The 26,619-nt window shown below is 35.8% G+C and overlaps 1 protein-coding gene across 1 annotated transcript; it reads right to left on the bottom strand.

Moving 5' to 3' along the window:
* Positions 1–1,804: 1,804 nt before the first annotated feature.
* LOC134657143 (uncharacterized) lies at positions 1,805–26,244 on the bottom strand. The gene is made up of 12 exons (XM_063512695.1): positions 26,067–26,244; positions 25,623–25,776; positions 22,433–22,553; positions 21,556–21,696; positions 20,368–20,609; positions 11,444–11,453; positions 11,066–11,261; positions 6,668–6,821; positions 6,249–6,369; positions 5,609–5,749; positions 4,485–4,698; positions 1,805–1,962 (listed from the first exon to the last, which is right to left on the bottom strand). Exons 1-12 carry the CDS (start codon positions 26,242–26,244, stop codon positions 1,808–1,810), a joined length of 1,827 nt encoding a protein of 608 aa, XP_063368765.1. The 3' UTR covers positions 1,805–1,807.
* Between the last annotated feature and the right edge of the window lie 375 nt (positions 26,245–26,619).

Raw genomic sequence — 26,619 nt, 5'->3', positions numbered from 1 at the left:
AAAATTTAGAATTTGATTTCGCTCGTACTTCTCCGTACATATGTACTGGCGTGAGCGAGACGCACAGGCGACTGACACCATTTGGACATCGTTTGTGTCACTGTTTAGTTTGATGACCAAATTTCATAAAAGATGACGCTGTTACAAACGCAAACTATCAACACACTAGAATGTATACAAGGTGCTTCCTGTAACAGGAGCAATAAATTAAACTAAAGGCTGTACTCCTCAAACTGACCAACATTTGTTCAGCAACTTTTAAAAATTATGAATCCTTTAGACTTCCTCTTTTTCATACAAAATAAATATTGCTTTCAATGTACGCTGACATCAGTGTGTTTGATGTGGCTTGTCACGCTTTAAACATAACAAAATTTGCAATACATTGCGTCTTAGTATAAACTTAAAAGTGTAATAAAAATCAAAACATGAGTTATATTCAAAAGTTGCTGAACAAATGTTGGTCAGTTTGAGGAGTTACAGCCTACAGTTTAATTTATTGCTCCTGTTACAGGAAACACCCTGAATAGAAAACTGTCAAATATGTAACGTAGCAGGTAACGTAGAAACTTGTTTCAACAGTCACACATGTCAGGAATTGACCTTCAAGTGGAATAACAGTTTTAGGTAGGTGCCTACTTTATGAGTTTTTATTTTTTAATAAATGGACACTTATTTTAAAATAGCTTTATTATTCGAGGAATTGAACATTTGACGCAAATGGGCATTCGAGGAATGGACATTCTGGGCAAATAGATGTTCGAGGAATTGGACATTTGAGGAAAATGGACATTCAAGGAATTGGACTTTCGGGGTAAATGGACGACCGAGGAATTGGACATTCGAGGAAAATGGACATTCAAAGAATTGGACATTCGAGAAAAATGGACATTCGAAGAATTGGACATTTTGGGCATAATCTATATTAATTTAATTAACTTATTTTGAGAGAAATCTAGCAATCTAAGTCTTCCTCGCGCAAGGTGACCGATTCTGATAACAAATAGTTACGAGAATTTTACCAGAATCTGCCTCTTTTACGACATGTTTCGTTTGATTGACACTGACACGGGTGTGAGAAAGACAAATACAAATAATTTATCATAAACCTTGTATACATGTGCAGAGATACATATATCCATCAGACTCGAGAGAGATATCGCGAAGCGAAGTCAACTATTTTCACATTAGTAGATACAGTGCTTAATACTAAAAGTACCTAATTACTATGCTGCCCTCCTAAGCTAAAAGGCGGTATTTTCATATAGTTTTCTTTGAAAATACGGCCTTTTAGCTTATGAGGGCAGTATGTAGCTATAGAATATAGAAAGCGACATGACTAACAATGACCAACCCATGACCATACCTATAAAACGATTGTTTTACACCAGGGCTCCCCAAACTCCGGCCCGCGGGCCAAATCCGGCCCGCGAAGCGTTCCCATCCGGCCCGCCGACAGAGAGAGGAGCAATATAGTGTGCAAATTTCAACTTTCTAGCATTTGTAGTTTCGGCTCTGCGTTGATGAGTCAGTCAGTCAGTCAGTCAGTCAGTCAGTCAGTCAGTCAGTCAGTCAGTCAATCAGTCAGGACACGTGCATTTATATATATAGATAGATAAGTGTAAGGCCTGAGCTCGAGATGGGCGTTCAGCGGGGTGGGGCGCTCGGCGTGCATGTTAAACAAATGCAAACGTATAGGAGCGGCCTTAGTGCACGCTGCTCAAATCACTTGTGAGCTCGACGCTGCACGCCCCGCCGAACGCTCCGCTTCGAGCGTCCACTCATGCCTTACACGGGGGTAATTTTATTAATCTACGCTCAAACTCCTGAACGATCCTGGCATGCCAATGGCGTCGTTGTTGTAATAGTCTTGTGGCTTCTTAGACTCGTTGATTGTGGCGCCTTGAGCTTCTTTCATCCATTCTTCGTGCTCCTTTGTACAAAGCGCCTGAAGAAAATTCTCTGCGAAATACATTATGTATGTTTTTAATACAGTAAAATTATAAGGCACTCGTTTACAGTACATACTATGTTTCGCATAGAAGGTAGGATCCTATAGAAGTGGTATACGCGTGCCTCCGTGAGGGACAAAACATAGGCAATGCGACACTATGATTGGTCGAATTTATTTGTTGCCCACCGTAATACATACTAAATTTACGGTGGGGAATAAAAAAAATGTGAGACTGTGACAAGGACAAACAATAATAGGTAGCGCTTTCGCTGCTACTCCTACTGAAAGATACATAAGACTATCCCGTACGGTTATTTCCCCCACCCCTCATGCCAGATCCAGTTAAAATATGTATAGCGATTCATGATGTTTAGCAATAGATAAAGAGCTTGGGTTGCTAAAGTGCCGAACCTTTTTTCATCTCAAAACTTCAACGCTCAATTCTCGAAGTTTTAACCAGCAAAATTTGCGAGTATTTAAGGATCGAAAGTCGTCGAGACTAGTTTTTTCACAACACTAGTCGCGGACCACAGACAATAAATAAAGGAACCCATATAAAGGGAACTCTCCCCTATTCTACCTTCTGTTAGGAAACGAAACCAACAAAAAATATATTTTTTTTAATGAAATGAAATTACGCAAGTGTTTTGGAACTTATACAACTAATAGTTATACGTGTGGCCGCGGGCACAGGGCCAAAACCAAACTAAAGAACATAAGACATAGTCATAGTTATAGTCATTTATTTGATAAACCCGGTTTACATGTCAAAAATATGATAAAAATAAAACATTAGTAAAAGAGTGCAATTATACAACCATAATAATTAGTCACTCCATGAATTCATCTGAATAATATAAAATTTATAAACGAACGACGAACCGTTATTATATTCAATTTAATTAGCCGGGGCGTAGATTTTCAACAGATACCTTAGTATGTATAATTATAGGGATCCCGTTGTTTCCCATTAAGTTTTAAGTCATATTAATATATTGTTTGTCATATTATCATTAGTATCATTACCTCATAAAACTGAAACCGTTAACATTTCAGGATTTTCGTAAGGTTATCCTATAGATAAGTTAGGTTAGGTTAGGTTTGTTTTATGGCAATCCTGAAAAGAGTCTGGACCAAATGAAATATGACTAACGAAAATGCGAGCAAACAATACATTATGGCTTAAAACTATTTGGGAAACAATAGAGACCCATAATTATATTATATCGGTTGACTATTAGAAAAACCGGACAAGTGCGAGTCGGACTCGTCCACCGTGGGTTCCGTACTTTTTAGTATTTATTGTCATAGCGGCAACAGAAATACATCATCTGTGATAATTTCAACTGTCTAGTTATCACGGCTCATGAGATACAGCCTGGTGACAGACAGACAGACGGACGGACAGACGGAGTCTTAGTAATAGGGTCGTTTTTTTACCCTTTGGGTACGGAACCCTAAAAACGTATACAATAATATGACACCGTAAGATTGTGAACCCGTTAGTTTATAATAAACTACTTTATTATAAACTAGTAGTTTATAATAAAGGTTAGGTTTGATTATAATCTCCCCACCGTCAGTTTATAATGTAACTAGCGAGATTATAATATGACGAGTGTTTACAATTTTACGGTGACATATATAAAGTACTGCCAATAGGGATGATGACATATGTCGAATTTTATAACAAAATCTAGTAAAATAAATAGCAAATGAGCAATTTATCACAATAATGATAATATGGATATTAAAATAAAATGAGGAAATGTTACAAAAATACAGGACCTGAAAGTTTCAAAATTTAAGTTCATTTTAATTTCCAAAAACGATAATTTTAAAGGGTACCATTCGATTCCTTACATTTTATCCAAAACAATATTGTATAGCAACTATATACATAAATGTAATATTTCACGGACAAAAACGCAATTTTCTTGTTTTGTCCATATACTACAAGATGGGATCTCAGTGACCTTGACGTCACGTTCACTTATCCTTTTGTGAAGGACGTTTCGCGAGTGAAGTACGACTGTGGGACTTATTTCTGACTTTTGTGTTGCTTTAATGCAATGGGTCCCATATAGACATTTGATCCTAAAAAAACCGGCCAAGTGCGAGTCGGACTCGCGCACGGAGGGTTCCGCACCATCAACAACAATAGAGCAAAACAAGCAAAAAAACGGTCACCCATCCAAGTACTGACCCCGCCCGACGTTGCTTAACTTCGGTCAAAAATCACGTTTGTTGTATGGAAGCCCCACTCAAATCTTCATTTTATTCTGTTTTTAGTAGGTATTTGTTGTTATAGCGGCAGCAGAAATACATCATCTGTGAAAATTTCAACTGTCTAGCTATCACGGTTCGTGAGATACAGCCTGGTGACAGACGGACGGACGGACGGACGGACGGACGGATAACGGAGTCTTAGTAATAGGGTCCCGCTTTTACCCTTTGGGTACAGAACCCTAAAAACAAACCCGATCGATTGATACCATAAATGAAAATAAGTCATGTAGCCTATTCTTACCCTGCATTTCAATCAAAGGTGGAGATTCACCGCCCAACTCAGCAGGAAAAATCTTTTTAGGGACATGCGCAAATAATGTTTCCACGTCTTTGTGTAAGTGTATGCGACTAGCCATTTTGGCGGTAAGCAGTTGTTTCAACAACGTTACTAAGGTATCCGCCGCTTTTGATGGGGTTATCACGTGGATAGCCTTCACTCGCATACCGTAGCCTTCCTGTTAAAATAAACAATTTCGTGAATTAATTATACCTATTGTTAATTTAATGGGAAAAAAGGAGAAACAATATTTAGATAACTTCCAATTTTTATACACGCTAGGAGTTTAAGTATTCCGTCAAAAAATGTATTTCATTTCAATTTTATATCTTCTTACTTTATTTCGCTAAGCGCTGGTGGCCTAGCGGTAAGAGCGTGCGACTTGCAATCCGGAGGTCGCGGGTTCGAACCCCGGCTTGTACCAATGAGTTTCTCGGAACTTATGTACGAAATATCATTTGATATCTGTCGCTTTTCGGTGAAGGAAAACATCGTGAGGAGACCGGACTAATTCCAATACGGGCTTAGTTTACCCTCTGAGTTGGAAGGTCAGATGGCAGTCGCTTTCGTAAAAACTAGTATCCACGCCAATTACTGGGATTAGTTGTCAAGCGGGCCCCAGGCCCCCATGAGCCGTGGCAAAATGCCGGGACAACGCGAGGAAGATGATGACTTTATTTCGCTAGCAACTTTATTATATGCAGCTATTATGCCATATATATCTTAAAAATAGCTTAAATATTATAAACTGTAACAAGTCGTACAAGACTTAATTTAAGGCCTGAGTGGACGCTCTTGTTGGGCGTGTAGCGGGGCGGGGCGTGCGGCGTGCATGTCAAACAAATGGAAACGTAGGTATAGGAGCGGCCTTAGTGCACGCTGCTCAAATTCCTTGGGAGCTCGACGCCACGCTGCACGCCCCGCCGAACGCTCCGCTTCGAGTGTCCACTCAGGCCTTACACTTAGACGGTTCTTAGTCGGTAGCGACCTTGACAACGAAGCAGGAGGTCCCGGGTTCGAATCCTGGTAACGGCATTTATAGTATAGCCAGTATAGGGTATACTTATAGATAGGTAGTAAATACTGACCAACATTATTGTAAAGCTGTGTTGAAGCAGAGTAAAATGCCGAGTAACAAATGCTAATAATTCTAGTAAATTAATGAGCCGGTGATCCAAAATAATTACAAATCCATTTGGGTAGTCATGCGCAATGGCATACTCACATATCTGAAACGTAAACAAAATTTAGTAAAAAAAGATTTTTAAATCCTTCCCATTGCTCTCCGCTATCTGATTTTATTAATGGCAACGTAACATAAAAGTCGTATTTTGTCACTAAAGTTACGTAGGCACTTGAACTGCAAGGCTGAAATTTAAAAACGATGCTGGTTTTGGATATCGAAAGGAAAAACTATATTGTTATTTGTGTAATTCTTTTTAAATTATGTCGTAAGACACATTATAAAATGTCGTGCAATATACGTGCAGGAAGATAATTATCTTATTGGGGTTTATCATTATTTCGAGTGGGGAATTCCCCACTCGAGTCGTTGTAAAACACTCGCGTTATGGGGCCGAATTTTTGACAGACCGATTTTGGGTACGTTCTAAATTCAAAAATGAGCCCTCTGCTAACACGACACTCGTACTACACTCGTTTTGGATTAATTACTGAATAAAATAGACAAGGCAGCGCCAAGGCAGGCAGCATGGAAGGAATACTTACACTAACAATGAATTTGGTGAAGCGTATAAGTAGGTCAGCAGTCAGTGTTACATTATCATTGATTATGGATAAACTCACTCGGCAACACTCCTCTGTCACGTCGGGTAGAAGTAGGCTTTGACTTAAATTAAAAATAATGTCCATTATATTTATAAACACTTTACAAATTTAAACAACTTACTATCGCGATTCTACCTTCTACTTTCTAAATATCACAAAATTGAATCATGATTCTATGTGACCTAAATATGTAGTGAACATTAGTGACTTTCAAGAACTTATAAATCTTCTTTAGCTTTTTTTAATGGTGTAACAAAAAAAGTTAATTAATTGTTTTTCAATTGTGCAAGTTTAAACTACGACTAAAACAACCGAAATAAAATAAATAGTTATAAGAGAGAGAAAGAAGAAAAACTTACAATAATTCAAAATCGTTTCTGAATGAATTGAGGTCAGTAGGGATGAAATATTGCGGCCATATTGTTTTCAAAGTGCACTGCTTCTCGTAGCGTGATTTGGCGCGCTCCACTGATCCTTTGTTGGTCACCAACATTTTTTCGAAGAAGGCGTCAGCTTTAAATAAAAATAAATAAATATTGGGGGACATCTTAGTGTAAGGCCTGAGTGGACGCTCGAAGCGGAGCGTTCGGCGGGGCGTGCAGCGTGGCGTCGGGCTCACAAGTAATTTGAGCAGCGTGCACTAAGGCCGCTCCTATACGCTTGTATTTGTTTAACATGCAAGCCGCACGCCCCGCACCGCTGCACGCCCAACTCGAGCGTCCACTCAGGCCTTACACTTACACAGATCAACCCAGCCGCAAACTAAGCAAAGCTTGTACTATGGGTACTAGGCGACGATATACATACTTATATAGATAAATACATATTTATATACATAGATTAGATTAGATTTAGATTCATTTATTTCTTATTGAAAATGTACATTAAATTATACATGTCAAAATAAAATGCATTCACAAAAAGATCGTCACAGCACAATATCAATAATAATAATTAATAGAATAATAATCTAAACAATAAAATAGTAATATAATATAAAATATAGAAAACATCCATGACTCCGGAACAAATATTAGTGTTCATCACACAAATAAATGCCCTTACCGGGATTCGAACCCAGGACCATTGGCTTAGCAGGCAGGGTCACTACCCACTAGCTAGGCCAGACCGGTAGGGGTTTTAAAAAGTATTTGCGCAATATAGAGTCTGTGCGAAAAGAGAAGGGTCGTAGAATGTATTGGGTCTTATACATTTCACGACTCTTCACTTTCCGCACATAGAAAATACTAATTGTTTAACACCTATAGTCTGTGCGGAAAGAGAAGAGTCCTGGAATGTATGGGGCCCAATACAATCCACGACTCTTCTCTTTCCGCACAGACTCTACATAATATCCCGTTTCTAAAATTCATGGTAAAGTATGACCCTGTTTTTTACATAACAATATACCTACATTGATTAATTTTATTATCCTTACTGTTAAAAACTATTATTTGATAATAAGCAAAAAAGCAAGTATGAAATAACCTAAAGCTAAGGAAAAAAAAAAGAATTGCTTAAATATACAGAATTTATACACCTCACTCCGCAAAATTTGTCAAAAGTATGTAATTGATATGAAAATTAAATGGACATACCTGCATTTATAACCGTAAAATGTAGTGACTGCTCCATAATTCGTAATTTAATTTAGTTTTTATATTGTAGCATGTGGGATACATGTATGTTGCTATACAGGTAGGGCTTGCAATTCGAATATTCGAATATTCAAATTTGTCGAATATTCGACCTGTTTTGATATTCAAATATTCGGCCGCTCAGGTTTCGAATATTCGAATATTTTTTATTACTATAAAAAAATCTATGTCATCCGCTGTAGTTACAGTTTCTGTGTGTTTTACGGGTATTTACAGTGAATGAGGAACGGTAGGTACCCAAATACAAAGGATATAATATTTTTACTGTATTCCTCTCGATAGACTTCGTGAATACAGTGAAACCTAACTCAATTTAAAAGAAAACGAAATCAAAAAGTATGTTATTCTTACGGTGCGTAAGTTTTAAGTTAAAGGGTCATTCTGTTTATTCAGTACAAGCGTACGTTAAGCGAATTTTTAGGGTTCCGTAGCCAAATGGCAAAAAACGGAACCCTTATAGATTCGTCATGTCTGTCTGTCTGTCTGTCCGTCTGTCCGTCTGTCTGTCCGTCCGTATGTCACAGCTACTTTTCTCCGAAACTATAAGAACTATACTGTTGAAACTTGGTAAGTAGATGTATTCTGTGAACCGCATTAAGATTTTCACACAAAAATAGAAAAAAAACAATAAATTTTTGGGGTTCCCCATACTTCGAACTGAAACTCAAAAATTTTTTTTTCATCAAACCCATACGTGTGGGGTATCTATGGATAGGTCTTCAAAAATGATATTGAGGTTTCTAATATCATTTTTTTCTAAACTGAATAGTTTGCGCGAGAGACACTTCCAAAGTGGTAAAATGTGTGTCCCCCCCCCTGTAACTTCTAAAATAAGAGAATGATAAAACTAAAAATAAATATATGATGTACAAGTGACTGCAAACTTCCACCGAAAATTGGTTTGAACGAGATCTAGTAAGTAGTTTTTTTTTATACGTCATAAATCGCCTAAATACGGAACCCTTCATGGGCGAGTCCGACTCGCACTTGGCCGCTTTTGAAGTCTAAACCTTGCCATTTATCGCAATTCTCAAAATTAATCATACCAAACCTGCCCAACTTGGTAATCTAACCATGCACCTTTAGCTGACGAATAATCCACCCAGTACTCAACTAACTTTTTCCCTTAAATATTCCAATATTATATAATTAGCCGACCATTAAGAATAATAACTTGCCAAAACAAATAAAGTCAATAAAGATTCAAAATACAATGAAATTAAAGGTCTTTTTACAAGCCTCTGAGTGATTACAAGTTAATTTAAATCGGAAAATAATTACCTACTAAAAAAATATCTTACATACCTAGGTGTTTGGATGGTTAAAGTTATATTATTTCACGCAACGACGCATTTATAATAAGTTTTATCTAGAAATATTAAATACGTTTAATTTTGGCGTTTTACTTGTTTTTATAAATGTGGGCATCTTATAAATAGTAGGATGATAAAATCTAGTCAATTAAGTGGATTTCTGCCAAATATCCGTAGTTTTAGCAATATGTGAAAAAAGCTTTTGAATAAAACGGTAATAAACCGATTTCTCGTTCCTTTTCTTATTTTTTATAATATTCGAATAATTATTCGAATATTCGAATACGTCGTCAGAAAAAGTCGAATATTCGAATATCTGAAAGTTTCGAATATTTGCAAGCCCTATATACAGGCATAAATTATATGCCATTTAAAGTATGGTGATCAATCACTACTATCATGTTGTTACACTTACATATAATAAATGAGATTGCGATAATAATAGTTTTCATATATAAAAACTGCTAGAGCACAATTTCCCAGTGGGGGGCAAATTAGGCACTACTTTTTTTTTAATATAGTTTTTAAGCCTTATAGAGACAAACCAAAGAAAGTCTGCAGCGCAATAATTTGACATCGAATTAAAAAACTACATATAGCAATGTTTTTTAGCAGTCAGTAAACGTCATGCACTATGGTATGTGTTTGTCAAAATCGTTTAAATATTCGTTGTGTTTTGTGATGAACGGAATAAACATGGTGAAACCTTACAAAACCGGTGTGCGGGAGTTACTTTTCCGCATCACGAATAATTTTACACTTATAAAAAGTCAGCACGAGGCGATTCAAGCTGAAAAACGACAATGTTTACAAAATTTGGAGTTGATGACGGGTAAGTGGAATGAAACATCTTAATACTTCACCATATGTACCTACTTAGATAATATAATATTGGTTTAGACTAAGGTTTCACAGCAAATTGAACACACCTAATAGGTATAGGCATACTTATGAACTTCCTCTAACATTTCGAGAAACTCGTTGCTACTAGCCGGGTGTTGAGTTCGAACCCACAACCTCCATGCTTATGCTCACGGCATGGGTACCTACTAGTTAAAGCTAAAATTTATTTTTAATATATGTTTATTGTTTTAATGGTTTATTTCGTTTTTCCGAAAACTTTAGTTGCGGGCAATTTCTCTGTCAATCTAATTACGCCTTAATGGGAGGAAAAGAGAAAGATGCTCGCATATTGAGAACTTCGGTGTTCGCGGTAGGCCCTCTGTACCTATTTACCGCCGTCGCGGATATTACAAAAGCTTATTAATTTTGATGAAGCCAAATGTCACATTCTCCCAATATTATTTATCAATATTAGTATAAGTCTACATATTAATAGTTACATCTAAAGTGTCATTCTATAGAACTTGCTAACTATGTAAACAAACCGCCATACTCAAATTGACAGTGAATGTCAATTTACTAGTAACTTTTGTTTACATAGTTAGCAAGTTCTATTGAATGACACTTTATTGTTGGAATGAAATTTATTTTACCATAAAAATTAAGCTGTGCATACAGCTAAATTTTTTCATAGACGGTAAATATGGTAGAAATTTCACAAGTATCAAGACTATTTAATCCATTTTCTGTGGTGTTGTCGCATACTGATTTTTAAAAACTACTTTTAATCTAGCGCTGCAGACTTTCTTTGGTCTTACTCTAATATGTAATACTAACACAATGGGATCACTGTTATCTTGAAGTAAATAAATAATTAAATAACTGAATATACAGAATTTATTTATTTGATTACTTAAAAATATACTTAAAATAAAGGACTTACAGTAATCCTTCTTGTTGAAGTATTCCTGCTTCTGCAACCAATCTCTCAATATCTCTGCACCTTGTTTTATCCTTCCTGGGTCCTCCATATTACATGTTTTTCTCACAATTTTAAGTTGATCTTGGTTAAATTTGAAATATCCATCGGTAGGCAATTGTTCAATAGCTTTTATTTCCATAGTGCCCGAATAAAATACCTAGTTTTCTTCTAGGCTGGCGACAAAGAAAATTCTGGTATTAAGTAATTGCAGTAATTTGGGCCGACCCTTCTTTTAAATAAAAATTTGGTACCTACGTTTTAAGAGCTAAATAAACACGTAAATCCCAATTTGAGAGAAAAAAAGGATGTAAATTTCTAAGCTATGGTTAATATATTTACCCCCTTATGCCTGTAATTCATGATGGGAATTAAAAAAATATATTATAAGAGGTTACTTTTGACAAACGTTTATGAAAATTATGAATAACGAATAGGTAGGCGCTCTTCATAGCAGACAAACTGACAGAAAGACTGACATTGTCTTTAACATGTCTTTAAGCTTTCTCTTGCTAAGTAAGTTTAAGTAAAGCACCCGGTGTCAGGCCCTAAAACGGACGAAAAGGTTTAACAAATGACGCAATTCATGACGTTTAAAAATAGCTTCAAACTTAAGAACCTTGCAAACGAGTTCACTCCTTTCGAGTCTCAAGGCAGGGTCACATTACTGTTAAACAAGTTATTGTCACAATAGTTATTTATATTTACAGTACAAATGGTGCTACTTTCCCGCACTAGTGCAACTCGTTGCGATTTTCCTAGTTTTCGCAATTGTATCACTTTTATTGCTGACTGTACTTAGGTGCTCTCATTTGCATGTCTATCACGTACCTTTCTAATGAACCTAAACTCGATGTGTTTGTGTTTTCCATCGAGGAGTTCCGTTTGCTACCTTCTGACTGCAACATCATGATTAGCACCGTGTTGGCATATTATTGCATTGTCATCTGAATTCAGGAAGTACCTACGTCAAATTTGAGCTGAATCGGATACCAGGTAGTTTTTTGTATCTCTGACAAGTGGGTATAATAATTATATTGTTGTTACTCCAAATTAGTATATATTTACTCGTACTTGTGCGTTAAATTTTAAACCGAAAGATAATAAGAAATAAGTATTATTACCAAAAAATCCTACCAAAGCGTCGCGTTAGACCCGTTAGCGCCACTTGCACCATCCCACTAACCCGGGGTTAACCGGTTAAACTGTTAATCCAGTGTCAAATTATACTGGTAACTATGGTAACTCCAGGTTTAACCGGTTAACCCCGGGTTAGTGGGATGGTGCAAGTGGCGCTAACGGGTCAAACGCGATTTCATTATTTTACCTTTTGTTCCCACGTTTCAGCCAGGTTGCACTAGTTGTGGTCACGGAAGACTGACGACCCAGCAAATGCACAGTCGCGACGTCACCAGGTGGTTTAATGTTGTCAAAGAGAACAGAGTCACAGGGCGGACACGCCATACATCAAAAATGATTTGCGTTTATATGTGTGCGCGGCACGTCTGTACACGCATCATTGAGTTTCTGACGGAATCATGACATGCTCTCAGTAGAGCGACTTACGCACACATTCATGTCGCGGCCTGTAATCCGAGTCGGGGCGGGGCGGTGCGTGTCCGTTCTGTATGATAATACTATTACTTATTCTGTGACAGAGTGCATAGAGCATGAATCTAGCATTTTAACTGGATCGGTCACGAGGGGTGGAGGGGAAATGACCGAACGGGATAGACTTATGTATCTTTCAGTAGGAGTAGCAGCGAAAGCGCTATTATTGTTTGTCCTTGTCACAGTCTCACGTTTTTAGGGTTCCGTACCCAAAGGGTAAAAACGGGACCCTATTACTAAGACTTCGCTGTCCGTCCGTCCGTCCGTCCGTCCGTCTGTCACCAGGCTGTATCTCATGAACCGCGATAGCTAGACAGTTGAAATTTTCACAAATGATGTATCTCTGTTGCCGCTATGACAACAAATACTAAAAATAAAATAAAATAAATATTTAAGGGGGGCTCCCATACAACAAACACGATTTTTTGCTCTATTTTTTGTTGATGGTGCAGAACCCTCTGTGCGCGAGTCCGACTCGCACTTGGTCAGTTTTTTTTAATTCCCCACCGTAAATAAGTATGGATTATGGTGGGCAACAAATAAATTCGATCAATCATAGTGTCGCATTGCGTATGTTTTGTCCCTCATGGAGGCACGCGTATACCACTTCTATAGGATCCTACCTTCTATGCTATAGAGATAGAGAGAGGGATATTGTCGTAGTCATGGTATAATAATATACTCCGCCTGGTACTCTCTTCCGACTTGACCTTGACCACGTGACTGACACAAGCCTACGTCATCATGCGACAGCGCTATATGATAATATGCGATACCGCTATATAAAGTGGCAATGTTATTGTGACGTAGGCGTAGGCATGTGTCACTCTGGGAAGAGAAGACCATGTTTTATTAGACTATGGTCGTAGTACATTTTGTTGTCACAGTAGCGGCGGTCATGGTACCAGTACAATTTAACACTGAGTTAACGGTTTCACCGGTTAACCCCGGGTTAGTGGGATGGTGCAAGTGGCCCTTAATGACATTCTAATGGCACACATATTTACAAAACAAATGGAACAAATATTTACAAAAGTAAGCTTCTAATGGCACATAAGAAATCAAAATAACACTTAGAATAAAACACTTAGCTACACGGTTAAAGAACGTGAGAATCTATAAGCTTTCAGAATAATCCTTCAGGTATAAGGAATAGGCCTTCAGGAACGTAGCGAATTAGGCACGAGCTTGGCTAACGTCCGATCTCTAGCGCGGTCCGATCAAGAAGAAAGAAGCCAGTTCCAGCGGCGGAGCCAACTACTCCCGCCTCCAATTCAAGTTGGTAAACCTGCCTGACCAGTCTACCAACATAACGACAAAAATGTCTGCTCGTGCCTACGTTCACTCAAGATACACCTCTTGACGTTCCAAAGCCTTCTACCTGTCATTTTAGTTCAACAATACGCCAATAGATGGTGGCGTTATTCACTACGCACCTTTATTATTTCGTAACAAGCAAATAATACGTAGCCAAACATTGCTAATCGACTTTATACAGGCGTCTAAAGTATGAACTGTAACGCTGCAATATGTCGTTCTGGTGTCTCGCTCCGACATATACAGGGTGGATTTTCTTTTTGGGTCAGTGAGGGCAGCTACCAGATCCCGTGCTGCTACGAGAAAACGGTCTTAGAAGACCTTCCCTCGATTTCAAATTAATGAAGATTGGCTTTTACAGATTTTGGAAAAAACATACAGGGTGCGAGAAAAAGGTCATTTTTGACAACCTTTTTTTTTGATGCCAATCGATCCCATTCCTATTGAGGATCAAAAGCTTGTATGGAAGCAAAAAAAATTTCCGGCTAGAAAAGCCACAAATCGAGGAAAACTTTTCCCATACAATTTGTATGAAAATGAAAACTTTTATTTTTCACATGCTATTTTTGTATTCCAATCGATTCCATTCCTAACCAGTATCAATAGTTTCCTAGGGGTTAACTTACGGTAAAATACTAAAAAGCCACAAATTAAAGAAAACTTTTTCCATACATTTACTATGGAGAAAACGTGAAATTTAATTCACAGTTTTCTATCTGGCCAATCAGTCATGTTACATTTAAGAACCATAATACTGTATGAAGACATTGCTGTAGGACTGATGGGCGAGGTAGAAAATTGTGAATAAAATTTCACATTTTCTCCATAGTAAATGTATGGAGAAAGTTTTTATTAGTTTGTGGCTTTTTAGTACATTATCGTAAGTTGATCCCTAGGAAACTATTGATACTGGATAGGAATGGAATCGATTGGCATACAAAAATAGCATGTGAAAAATAAAAGTTTTCATTTTCATACAAATTGTATGGGAAAAGTTTTCCTCGATTTGTGACTTTTCTAGCCGGAAATTTTTTTTTGCTTCCATACAAGCTTTTGATCCTCAATAGGAATGGGATCGATTGGCATAAAAAAAAAAGTTTGTCAAAAATGACCTTTTTCTCGCACCCTGTATGTTTTTTTCAAAATCTGTAAAAGCCAATCTTCATTAATTTGAAATCGAGGGAAGGTCTTCTAAGACCGTTTTCTTGTAGCAGCACGGGATCTGGTAGCTGCCCTCACTGACCCAAAAAGAAAATCCACCCTGTATATATTTCGGGGATCTCGGAAACGGCTCTAACAATTTCGATGAAATTTGGTATATGGGGGTTTTCGGGCGCGAAAAATCGTTCTAGCTAGGTCTTATCTCTGGGAAAACGCGCATTTTTGAGTTTTTATATGTTTTCCGAGCGAAGCTCGGTCACCCAGATATTAATTACCTAATATGTGTACAAAATGCGAGAGTTTAATTAAAGTGTTATATTATGTAAGTACCTATCAAAAAAATACAGTAACTTGCTGTTGCGGCATTTGAAATTAAAATAAGCATCTTTTTGACATGCATCTAGGTAATAAAGTCATAATAAATCTTGACGTTAAATGCACTATAGTTCAAGCTAGACCTTGTCAAGCCAATCTAATCATGATAATAGCTGAGCAATTAATACTATATAATCGTTCCTTTGTAGAATTTATGGGTTCTAATTATCCTACTAGAAAAATATTCCTTTTCTTCCGCGCAATTGTGCATCTGTTTAATTAGCGTTAGCGCAGCCCAGGTTTTTAAAACTACTTGAAATTGGCATTTTCTGTAGTCAACAGATGCTTAAGAGGCCCGAAAAATTAAGACACATCATGCTGTTGGAAAATAAAGAATACATTACAATACAAGTGTGAAAAGTAGGAAATTAAATATAGCCCCTTTTGCATTTATATAAGTACTAGCTGTTGCCCGCGACTTCGTACGCGTGGATTTGTATATTGGTGGTTATAAATTCTACATTAGCTTAGAACATTACGCAGCAAAAGATAGCAGTAGGGACGGTTAATCATTAGTTAATTATTATACAACGCATGAGATTTGTCTTTCACAACCTGGCTACGAAGTTTCAAGCCCCTAACTGAATAAAATTGTTCTCGATAATCTCGATATAATCTCTCTCAACCCCCAGAAGATTTTCAAGTCCACTATTTAATAAAACCTACTACCTAACTACCTATTTACGAAGTTCCTAGCTTTAAATAAAATTTGAACCCTCTACCAACTCTCAACCCCTGTTTAAACTTTTAGGGGATGAATTTTTAAAAACGCTGAAATTACTTTTCTTGTATTGTAATAATATGCCTTTATACAACGATTCAAGTCCCGCACTCCAATAAATATTTGAGTTCCATACAAATTTTCGACCCCCTTCACCACCTTGGGGGATGAATTATCAAAGACTCTGAAATTAGTTTTCTTTTCTCTTAATAAAATACCTTTTTACGAAGCTTCAAGTTCCTAGCTTTAAATAAAATTATAACCTATACAATCTTTCAACCCCTTTTTAACCCTGTTATGGCATGAATTTTGAAAAACGCTGAAATAAGTTTTCTTGTGTTCTAATACTATGGCTTTATACAAAGATTTAAGTCTCGCACTCTCAAAAATATTTGATCTCCATACAAACTTTCAACCCCTTTTTCACCTCCTCGGGGGATGAATTTTTAAAAACGCTGAATAGGTTTTTTTGTTTTTTAATAAAATACCTTTTTACGAAGTTTCAAGTTCCTAGCTTTAAATAAAATTTGAACCCTATACAAACTTTCAACCCCTTTTGGACCCTTATAGGGTATGAATTTTTAAAAACGCTGAAATTACTTTTCTCGTATTCTAATAATATGTCATTATACAAAGATTCAAGTCCCGTACTTACAAAAAATATTGACCTCCATACAAATTTTCAACCCCTTTTTCACCACCTTAAATGTTGAATTTTGAAAAACGCTAACATTAGTTTTCTTCTCTTTTAATGAAATAACTTTTTACGAAGTTACAAATTCGTAGCTTAAAATAAAATTTAAACCCTATACAATCTTTCAACCCCTTTTTAACCCTTTTAAGGAATGAATTTTTGAACACGCTGAAATTACTTTTCTTGAGAATTAATAATATGGCTTTATACAAAGATTCAAGACCCGCACTCTAAAAAATATTTGATCTCCGTACAAACTTTCAACCCCTTTTTTACCACCTCGGGGGATGAATTTTTAAAAACACTGAAATTCGTTTTTTTGTTTTTTAATTTAATACCTTTTTACGAAGTTTCAAGGTCCTAGCTTAAAAGAAAATTTGCACCCCAAGACAAAGTTTCATCCCCTTTTTTACCCCCTTAGGGGTTGAATTTCCTAAAACGTCGCAATTCCTTTTTTTGCAATCGGCTATTATGCATTTCTAAAAAGTTTCAAAGCATTTGTAATGGATTCAAACTTTCAACCCCTTTTTAACCCTGTTAGGGGATGAATTTTTAAAAACGCTGAAATTACTATTCCTGACTTATATTAATATACCCATATACAAAGTTTAAAGTCACACACTCACAAAAATATTTGATCTCCATACAAAATTTCAACCCCTTTTTCACCACCTTGGGGGATGAATTTTCGAAAACGCTGAAATTAGTTTTCTTATTTTTTAATATAATACATTTTTACAAAGTTTCAAATTCCTAGCTTAAAATAAATCTTGAACCCCATACAACCTTTCATCCCCTTTTTAACCCTTTTAAGGGATGAATTTTTAAAAACGCTGAAATTACTTTTCTTGAGTTTTAATAATATGGCTTTATACAAAGACTCAAGTCCCGCACTCTCAATAATATTTGATCTCCGTACAAACTTTCAACCTCTTTTTCACCACCTCGGGGGATGAATTTTTAAAAACGCTGAAATTAGTTTTCTTGTTTTTTAATTTAATACCTTTTTGCGAAGTTTCAAGGTCCTAGCTTAAAATAAAATTTGCACCCCAAGACAAAGTTTCATCCCCTTTTTTACCCCCTTAGGGGTTGAATTTCCTAAAACGTCACAATTACTTTTTTTTGTAATCGGCTATTATGCCTTTCTAAGAAGTTTCAAAGCATTTGTAATGGATTCAAACTTTCAACCCCTTTTTAACCCTGTTAGGGGATGAATTTTCAAAAACGCTGAAATTACTTTTCCTGTCTTATAATAATATACCCATATACAAAGTTTCAAGTCCCATACTCACAAAAATATTTGATCTCCATACAAACTTTCAACCCCTTTTTCACCACCTTGGGGGATGAATTTTCGAAAACGCTGAAATTAGTTTTCTTGTTTTTTAATATAATACATTTTCACAAAGTTTCAAATTCCTAGCTTAAACTAAAACTTGAACCCCATACAACCTTTCATCCCCTTTTTAACCCCCTTAGGGGTTGAATTTTTCAAAATCGCTTCTTATCTCTTGTACACTTTACAAATGCAACCTAGTGTGCAAATTTCAACTTTCTAGCTTTTGTAGTTTCGGCTCTGCGTTGATGAATCAGTCAGTCAGTCAGTCAGTCAGGACACTTGCATTTATATATATAGATGTAAAGATTGCCAAGGACGTATGAAAAAGGTTGTACAATATTTCATGCCTAATATTATCACGATATTTAAACCATAATTAGACAGGATCAATTAAAGTTTGTACCGAAAAATATAGTAAGTATGATGAGTTTGCAGAACCGCACGCTTTTATGCACACTGCCATACATTACTACTTTTTTCTACTCCCGTACTTTTATTTGTCATTTAAAGGATCCTGGACACATCTTTAAAACCCTACCTTATAGTTGTCAAGACAAGTCTTTAGTCTATTCCCCAAAAAATAATTTGTGCATACACGCAGTATCTTTTTGGCGATTTTACGATACTTCGTGTAATAATGACCACTTAAAAAATATTGAATGAAATACAGTGTTGCCAACCTTATTTTAAATGTCATCTCTGACAAATAAGGGAACCATAGACAGGTTTTTTTAAAATTTCATTCATTCTTTCATTCTTTTCCCGCCCGTACCCTCCATTTTTGCTACTCCTTGAATTAAAAATATTTGTTAAATTTACAATACACGTAAGTGCTTGGTCGTAGAAAAAGTATTCTATGCGACGTTGTTTAACTGAGTTAAAAAATACTCGTGGCGTCTTTATTAACAATTTTCGGCTTCGCCTCAAATTGTTACTCACGCCACGCGCCTTTTTTGACCTCTCTTAAACAACGGTTGCATAAAATGCTATTATTTAGAATACATGGATGATGTTTTATTTCTTTATTCAAGTAATCATTTATACATTTCCCAATCGTTGTTAAAACTGTACAAACCGCAACACTCTTAAATATCCATCGGTGGACCTTATGCCTTTTGTAATAAGATTTTTTTTTTATTATTTAAGATTTTTATTTATTAAGAAAATTAATCTACAGTTAAAGTTCTAAAGGAGCCGGAGATGCTGATGTAGTCGTCACTGAAGTAATCTTTCGGCTTTTTGGATACGTTGATCGTTGCGCGATTTGCTTCCTCCATCCATTGTTTGTGCTCTTTTGAGAACACTTCATTAATGAAGGTTTCTGTAAAATACAAAAAGTAAAATTGATTTTTAAGTGGTCAAGACTTTGCCTAGAACAGCAGGAAATAAGTTAAAAACAACAAACAAAAAAAATGTAGGTATTTATTGCTAAACACGTTATATTTATTTGAGCTCGTGAGAGAATAAACTGAGACTTAAATATCAATCAAACAATCATATGTAAAGTATACCTATCTAAAATTAGAACAGTTTTTCAGCGCAATATTCATGTTACCTATACCTATTGGAATAGTTTAATGACTATTTCTTACACTCATTCATTTCTCCGGCAAGTAGAAATAGGTAAAAGAGGCAAAGTTGTTGTTTAACTCCTCGTGCTAATATTGATATCCGAACAAGCGAAATATTCAAAAATTGAACGTAAGTTCGAAAAGTGGAATCTTGAGCCTTGCGAAGGATTCAAGGCACGAGGATTTAACAAAATTTGCTACCGTGTGAAAATACTAACTGTAAAACATTTTACAAATCAAAACCAAATGAACGCTATTAAATATTTTTCATTCAAAATCAATTCTATAAGTTATAAGTCAATTTCAGCACCCAACATGAGGAACGAAATCAAAAGCATCAAATTACTTTGCCACTCTTGTGGATAAAATGCAACATTCTCATCCGTTTTTGAAGTACTGAGAGCCTTTTCGAGCTGGTGTGGTGAAAATTAAATTGATAATTGTTTAAATTGATTTTTTGCCATATTTGCAACTAACAGTGCTAATTTGTCTGTTTGATTCTTACCGTGCAATTCACTTAATCTCGGCGCATCACCGCCTAAGTCAGAAGGCAAGATTTCCTTAGGAACGAAGTTATACAGGGTGTCCATGTCTCTGTGCACGTGTAACCTGTCAGCAAGTTTTTTGGGCAGCAATTGCTTTGCGAATGTTACTAGAGCGTCTGTTGCCTTTGATGTTGTAAGCACATGCAGACCTCTAAGACGCATGCCGTACCCTTCCTGTAAATTAAGTATAATTATGGAACCAATAATATTTCACCACATTTAAATTAATTTAAAATTAAATGTTTCATTATGAATATTCTGCATTATGAAACATTTATGTGCATTATGTAGAGCGCGATGATAACATAAAGATTCAATTTTAATTGTAAAAAAAAACCGCCGCGCCGCGCCGCTTTAACATGCAAAACGCTCACGCCCCGCTCACGCCCCGCCCGGAAAACGCGCCTGTGTGCCGAAGCCTTAAATGTTCAAACATAGTCAATGACAACTAAGGTCAATGTGGCTAAATCCGTCATAGGGTCTATTCCGTCCATATTCCGTCCTCGAAAGCTCTAATCAAAGGGTTCAACAGCAAAATAGCTAAGGAGCTTCTGGGGCTCAAAAGGCACAAAACTTGCGTGGTGACTAGAATACTGACTGGACACTGTAAGTTGAACAAGCACATGTTTCAAATTGGCAAGAAATAAGATGAGACATGCAGGTTCTGCCAGGAGTCAGAGGAGACTGCAATGCACATTCTCTGTTCCTGTGGACCACTAATGTCAAAAAGAAGTACCTACTTAGGGCGGCATGTATTGCAACCCTATGAGGTACAGAACGTTACGGCCCAAAGCATCTGTAATTTTCTGGATGCAACGGGCATTAGTAATGAACTTTAAAGGGCCGTCACAATAGATCAATACTTGGTCGACGTGACACTCAAAGGCCCGATACCACCCCAATAATAAAATAATAAATAATTTTTAATAATTAATTTTAGTTTCAGCAATCAAAAGCAAATGTTTTTATTTCCTACGATTGAAAACCAAAATATACGCTCGTGGACGCAATAGCCCCTTTGACGGAATTAGCTATGGCTAATACCGTCCAAATTATTGACCTTATAATCCGTAATAAGTCCGACACGCATTTGTCCAATTTTATTTAACTACCTACTTACCTTTAATATTGTTAAACACTGTTGGAGAAGAGTAAAATGCCGAGTAGAAAAAGCCAGTAAATCTATCAGGTTAACGTCTTGAAAATCCAAAATGGCTACTAATCCATTCGGATAATCATGTGCCATGGCGTATTCGCAGGTCTGAAACATATATATTTTTTAATTTACTAAGCTAGCTTTAATGAATGTGAGTGTTTCTTTTATTTTTTGCCATTTTTATACATTGTGAAATTTTTTGCCACTTTTTGCCACACACTAAAAAGTGTCCTAAAATTTCCATACATTTTTCAAACTTTCCTTTTTGTTACCACCATACAAAGTATATGGGGAAATGGTAACACAATAGGAAAAAAAACTCTAGGACATTTTTTTACCCTATTAGGATCGAAACAGCTCGTGATTCTGAGTAGAAATAACACAAAAGTGGCAAAAAAAACGTCATAATAAATAAAAATAGCAAAAAATAAAAACGCTCATGTATGTACGAGTATTTTATTTACCCAGCTTGTTAAGCTAGCTCTATCAAAATGAACATGTTTTGTAACTAACAGACATATTCAAACACGGCTTATAAGAAATCACAGCGGTACGATACCGATTTGTAAAAGTTTATTTCTTCAACCAAACAACGCTACTTATCGTACCGCTGAGACTTCTTATAAGCATTGTTCGAATCGGGCCGTAAATACGATGTAACGTGAAAAAGTGTGAGTGTCCAATAATAAACGGTATATTTACCTATTTACATTGATTTTTTATTTTTTCTGACACTGTCACACTTCGTCGTTGCAAAGTCTATAAAGAGTTTGGGCCAGTGACTTTAAATGAAAATTATAAACAGTCTTTACAAATTACGAAAACTTTTGCCTATACTTACAATAACTGCATACGTGACGAATCGGATAAGTAGATCGGAAGTTAGTGTTTTGGTGTCATATACTTTAGACAAACTCACTCTGGAACCATCTTCGGTCACATCACGGAGATGTACGCTGTTACTGAAACATTATGATGCTGTTATTAATTCAGTACTAAGTACGACCTTGGTACGACAAAATTTGTCGTAGGTATATTTAATTATACGTCGCATATTTAATATGGGGTGCATTACATTTTTTATAATTACTTTTTATATATTATAGTTTGATATATCGTTATTTCGAATAACGTAATGAATGGCATACTACCGTAATACCTAATTAACGGTACACATAATGTTATTATTGGTATAATAGTCATAAGGTATATTTACACTTCGTCTAATATACATTGCCATACTTATTACATACTCTAACTAAAGCATATTATTTGTTATAACAAGTGATATCGCATAATTATTTGTGTGGAATAATAGTTGTATGACATAAATGGGTTAGGTTAGGTTGGAACTGCGACTCCACACAAACAAATAACTACCAAGCAAAAGGAGGGTTAGGTTGGAACTTTGACCCTCCGTAAAATGAAATACCTAGCAAAAAAGTGGTTTAGGTTAGGTTTAAACTGCGGCCCCCGCAGAATCGAAAACCATGAAAAAATTGGTTAGGTTAGGTTAGAACTGCGACCACCCTAGAATAAAATATGTAGCAAAAGAAGTAACATGTAAATTTTTATGTTATTATTAAATTAAATATGACAAAAAAATATGCAATATATGTATGTACTTGATAAAATTGTATAAAGTATTACGTTATACAAAAATATAATATAACAAATGTCATTATAGCACATGTGTATATGTTATTTAAAAATTATATTACATTAAGCATTATATCAGTGACAGTTTAGATGAAATCACAATATAACAAAGGAAATGTATAATAAAGATTACATTATAACATGTAATAATATATCAAATGGCGTTATAACAAATATATGATAGTTTTTTTTATAATTATATTAAGCATTACACACCCTTTAATATGCTGTCAAAAAAAATTGTTTGGAGTAGTGTACCATTACTATGAGCGTTTTCACATTGTCCGGTCCGATTACAGATATCGGATACGACTACAAAGAAGTGAAAGAAGAAAAAGGAACTATTAATCGTAGTTTGCAAAAAAAATCCTGTATCAAAATTGGTTCTGTATCAATCACCCGGAAAAGTTTACGTCATAATTTCGGGTAAGTAAGAGAACGTATACAAACCTATAACATATTGCTCAGAATATATAAATTCAATTAGTATAATTTTGAATGGCATAACGTGCAATAAGTATAACGTGCGATACGTATAACAATGAATTCTATAATTTTATAATGTATAATGAACTTTACATATAATATCGTTTATGATAAGTATAAAAAGGTATAACGTTGAAATAATATAATATACAAAACAAATACCACGCAATAAACCTAACCTTTTATTTTTCTGGGGGGTAACAGTTCTAACCTAACCTAACCTGCTTTTCTGGTAGCAGTTTCTTTCTCTGAGGGGTCACAGTTCTAACCTAACCTAACCTACTTTTCTGGTAGCAGTTTTTTCTGTGGGGGTCACAGTTCTAACCTAACCTAACCTATTTTTATGGTAGCGGTTTCTTTTTCTGTGGGGTAACAATTCTAACCTAACCTAACCTACTTTTCTAGTAGCAGTTTCTTTCTCTGAGGGGTCACAGCTCTAACCTAACCTAATCTATTTTTATGGTAGCGGTTTCTTTTTCTGTGGGGTAACAATTCTAACCTAACCTAACCTACTTTTCTAGTAGCAGTTTCTTTCTCTGAGGGGGTCACAGTTCTAACCTATCCTACTTTTCTGGTAGCAGTTTCTTTCTCTGAGGGGTCACAGTTCTAACCTAACCTACTTTTCTGGTAGCAGTTTCTTTTTCTGGGCAGTCACAGTTCTAACCTAACCTACTTTTCTGACAGTAATTATAGTTCGTTTTTTTTAGCATTAGAAAAAAGGTAACCAATCTTGATGTATCTTTTAATTGAAAAACATGTTTTAAAAATAAGTCACGGCAAATATGTAACAATTATGAATGTAATACGATCATTTATATTCTTCTGCTTTCATAAGTATAAGTTACTGATTCTTAAAAAGCATTTTTCAATTAAAAGACATGTCAAGATCGTTTACCTTCTTTCTAATGCTAAAAAAACCTATAGTTTCGATGACCTATGAAATACTGAGCTAAGTATCCAAAAAATTTTACTGATGTTTTGTTCAGATACTTATATGAGATGTTATTCATTATTTTAATTTATATGCATAATGAATGTTATATTAAATGTAATTAGTTTATTTGTATGTTATACCAAACAGCGGTATGTATATTGTATGTTATATTATTTTTATGTTATACTTATTGAAAATATAGATTTAGTGCATTATACATAAGATTAGTATACGTTTTGAACGTTTGTAAACTGAAATTATACCAAAAGTGCGTATTCATTATGATACGCACCCCATAATTTCATAGAAGTTTGACGATTAAAATAACACTTGCACTGCGCGTGCTATCAAAATCGTTGCAGATTATTCTTGGTCTCTGTACCCGATTTTTTTCTAGTTTTTAGGGTTCCGTACCCAAAGGGTAAAAACGGGACCCTATTACTAAGACTCCGCTGTCCGTCCGTCCGTCCGTCCGTCCGTCCGTCTGTCACCAGGCTGTATCTCACGAACCGTGATAGCTAGACAGTTGGAATTTTCACAGATGATGTATTTCTGTTGCCGCTATAACAACAAATACTAAAAACAGAATAAAATAAAGATTTAAGTGGGGCTCCCATGCAACAAACGTGATTTTTTACCGAAGTTAAGCAACGTCGGGCGGGGTCAGTACTTGGATGGGTGACCGTTTTTGTGCTTGTTTTGCTCTATTTTATGTTGATGGTGCGGAACCCTCCGTGCGCGAGTCCGACCTCCGCTTGGCCGGTTTTATTTTTTATTTTACCACGTGATTGATATGTTTATGCATGAAAAATTGCAGCTTTCTAGGGCTAACGGTCATGGAGCAAAGCCTCGGACGGATACGGCCAAAATATAGGATTAGAAACCTAGTTGATTACGGAACCCTAAAAATATGCTGTAATTTAAATAGAATTTAAATTACAGTTTCACTTACTATGTTTTAAAATCCTCCGTGAAGTAACTAAGGTCCTTAAGGGTAAAGTGCATCGGCCAAATAGTTCTTAGAGTACAAATTTTCTCCAAACGGATTTTAGAGCGTTCCAAGGATCCTTTGGAAACAACTAGATTTTTTTCTAAGTAGGTATCAGCTGGAAATAAACAAATCAAATATCATTTATTGAACCACCAGACCCTCAACCTCTCCAGCCTGAAGATCTGACTTGATGATCTTAGAAAGGTCGATACGTGTCGAGATTTGTAGTGTAGGAGTGTGGGAAAGTTAATTGTATGTAAAAATACGAAAGTAGATTAGTAGCAGTAATGGACTAATAACTTGTTAATTCACGGAGCAATGTTGTTTTAATCACATACCGATAAAGCGATATAAACAGGTGGCAAACACTTGTAAATAATAGCTTATAAAAAAAATTACACTCACATTGATCCTTCTTGTTAAAATATTCCTGCTTTTGCATCCAATTTCTTAACAACTCTATAGCTTGTCTGATTCCTTCAGTGTCATCCATATTGCTTGTTTTCCTGACAAGGTTCAGTTGGTCACGTCTAAATTTGTAAAATCCTTCATGAGGTAATTTCTCGAGAATTTTCACGTCCATAGTGGATCTTTTTTTATAAATGTTAATTGATATACGTCGACCAACAGTAAAAGGACTTTTGCTACTAACTGACGTGAATGTAATGCAAGGTTTTGCTAAATAAAAATATCAAAATTGAAAACCTTGTGTGCGGAAGAGATTGTTTAAGTTTGCCTTCGTCAGACCTGTATTTGTAATTTCAACCTTAGCTTTGTGATATTTCATAGTACTTTCGAGATAACATTCGGTGAAGATAATAATTTCAAGAGTCCCATAAATGAAAACTTTAAAATTAAGATTTAATATAGTTAGTGAGGTTTAAAAGAAGGGTGAAAACGATAGAACCTGACACGTCATATTTCACAGGAATAAAAACAATAAGTAGGTAGACACAAG

This window comes from Cydia amplana, chromosome 19 (genome assembly GCF_948474715.1).
Source record: "Cydia amplana chromosome 19, ilCydAmpl1.1, whole genome shotgun sequence".
In the NCBI taxonomy this organism is placed as follows: Eukaryota; Metazoa; Arthropoda; class Insecta; order Lepidoptera; family Tortricidae; genus Cydia; species Cydia amplana.
This window is presented reverse-complemented; position numbering and strand designations above follow the sequence as displayed.

What these genes read in the sequence shown, in the direction of transcription:
- LOC134657143 (XM_063512695.1), bottom strand. Translation starts at nt 26,244, where the DNA reads ATGGACGTGAAAATTCTCGAGAAATTACCTCATGAAGGATTTTACAAA. An exon ending in TCACCAAATTCATTGTTAGT is followed by an intron (nt 5,750 to 6,248) that starts GTAAGTATTCCT and finishes TTTACGTTTCAG; the next exon opens with ATATGTGAGTATGCCATTGC. An exon ending in ACAGCTTTACAATAATGTTG is followed by an intron (nt 4,699 to 5,608) that starts GTCAGTATTTAC and finishes TTATTTTAACAG; the next exon opens with GAAGGCTACGGTATGCGAGT.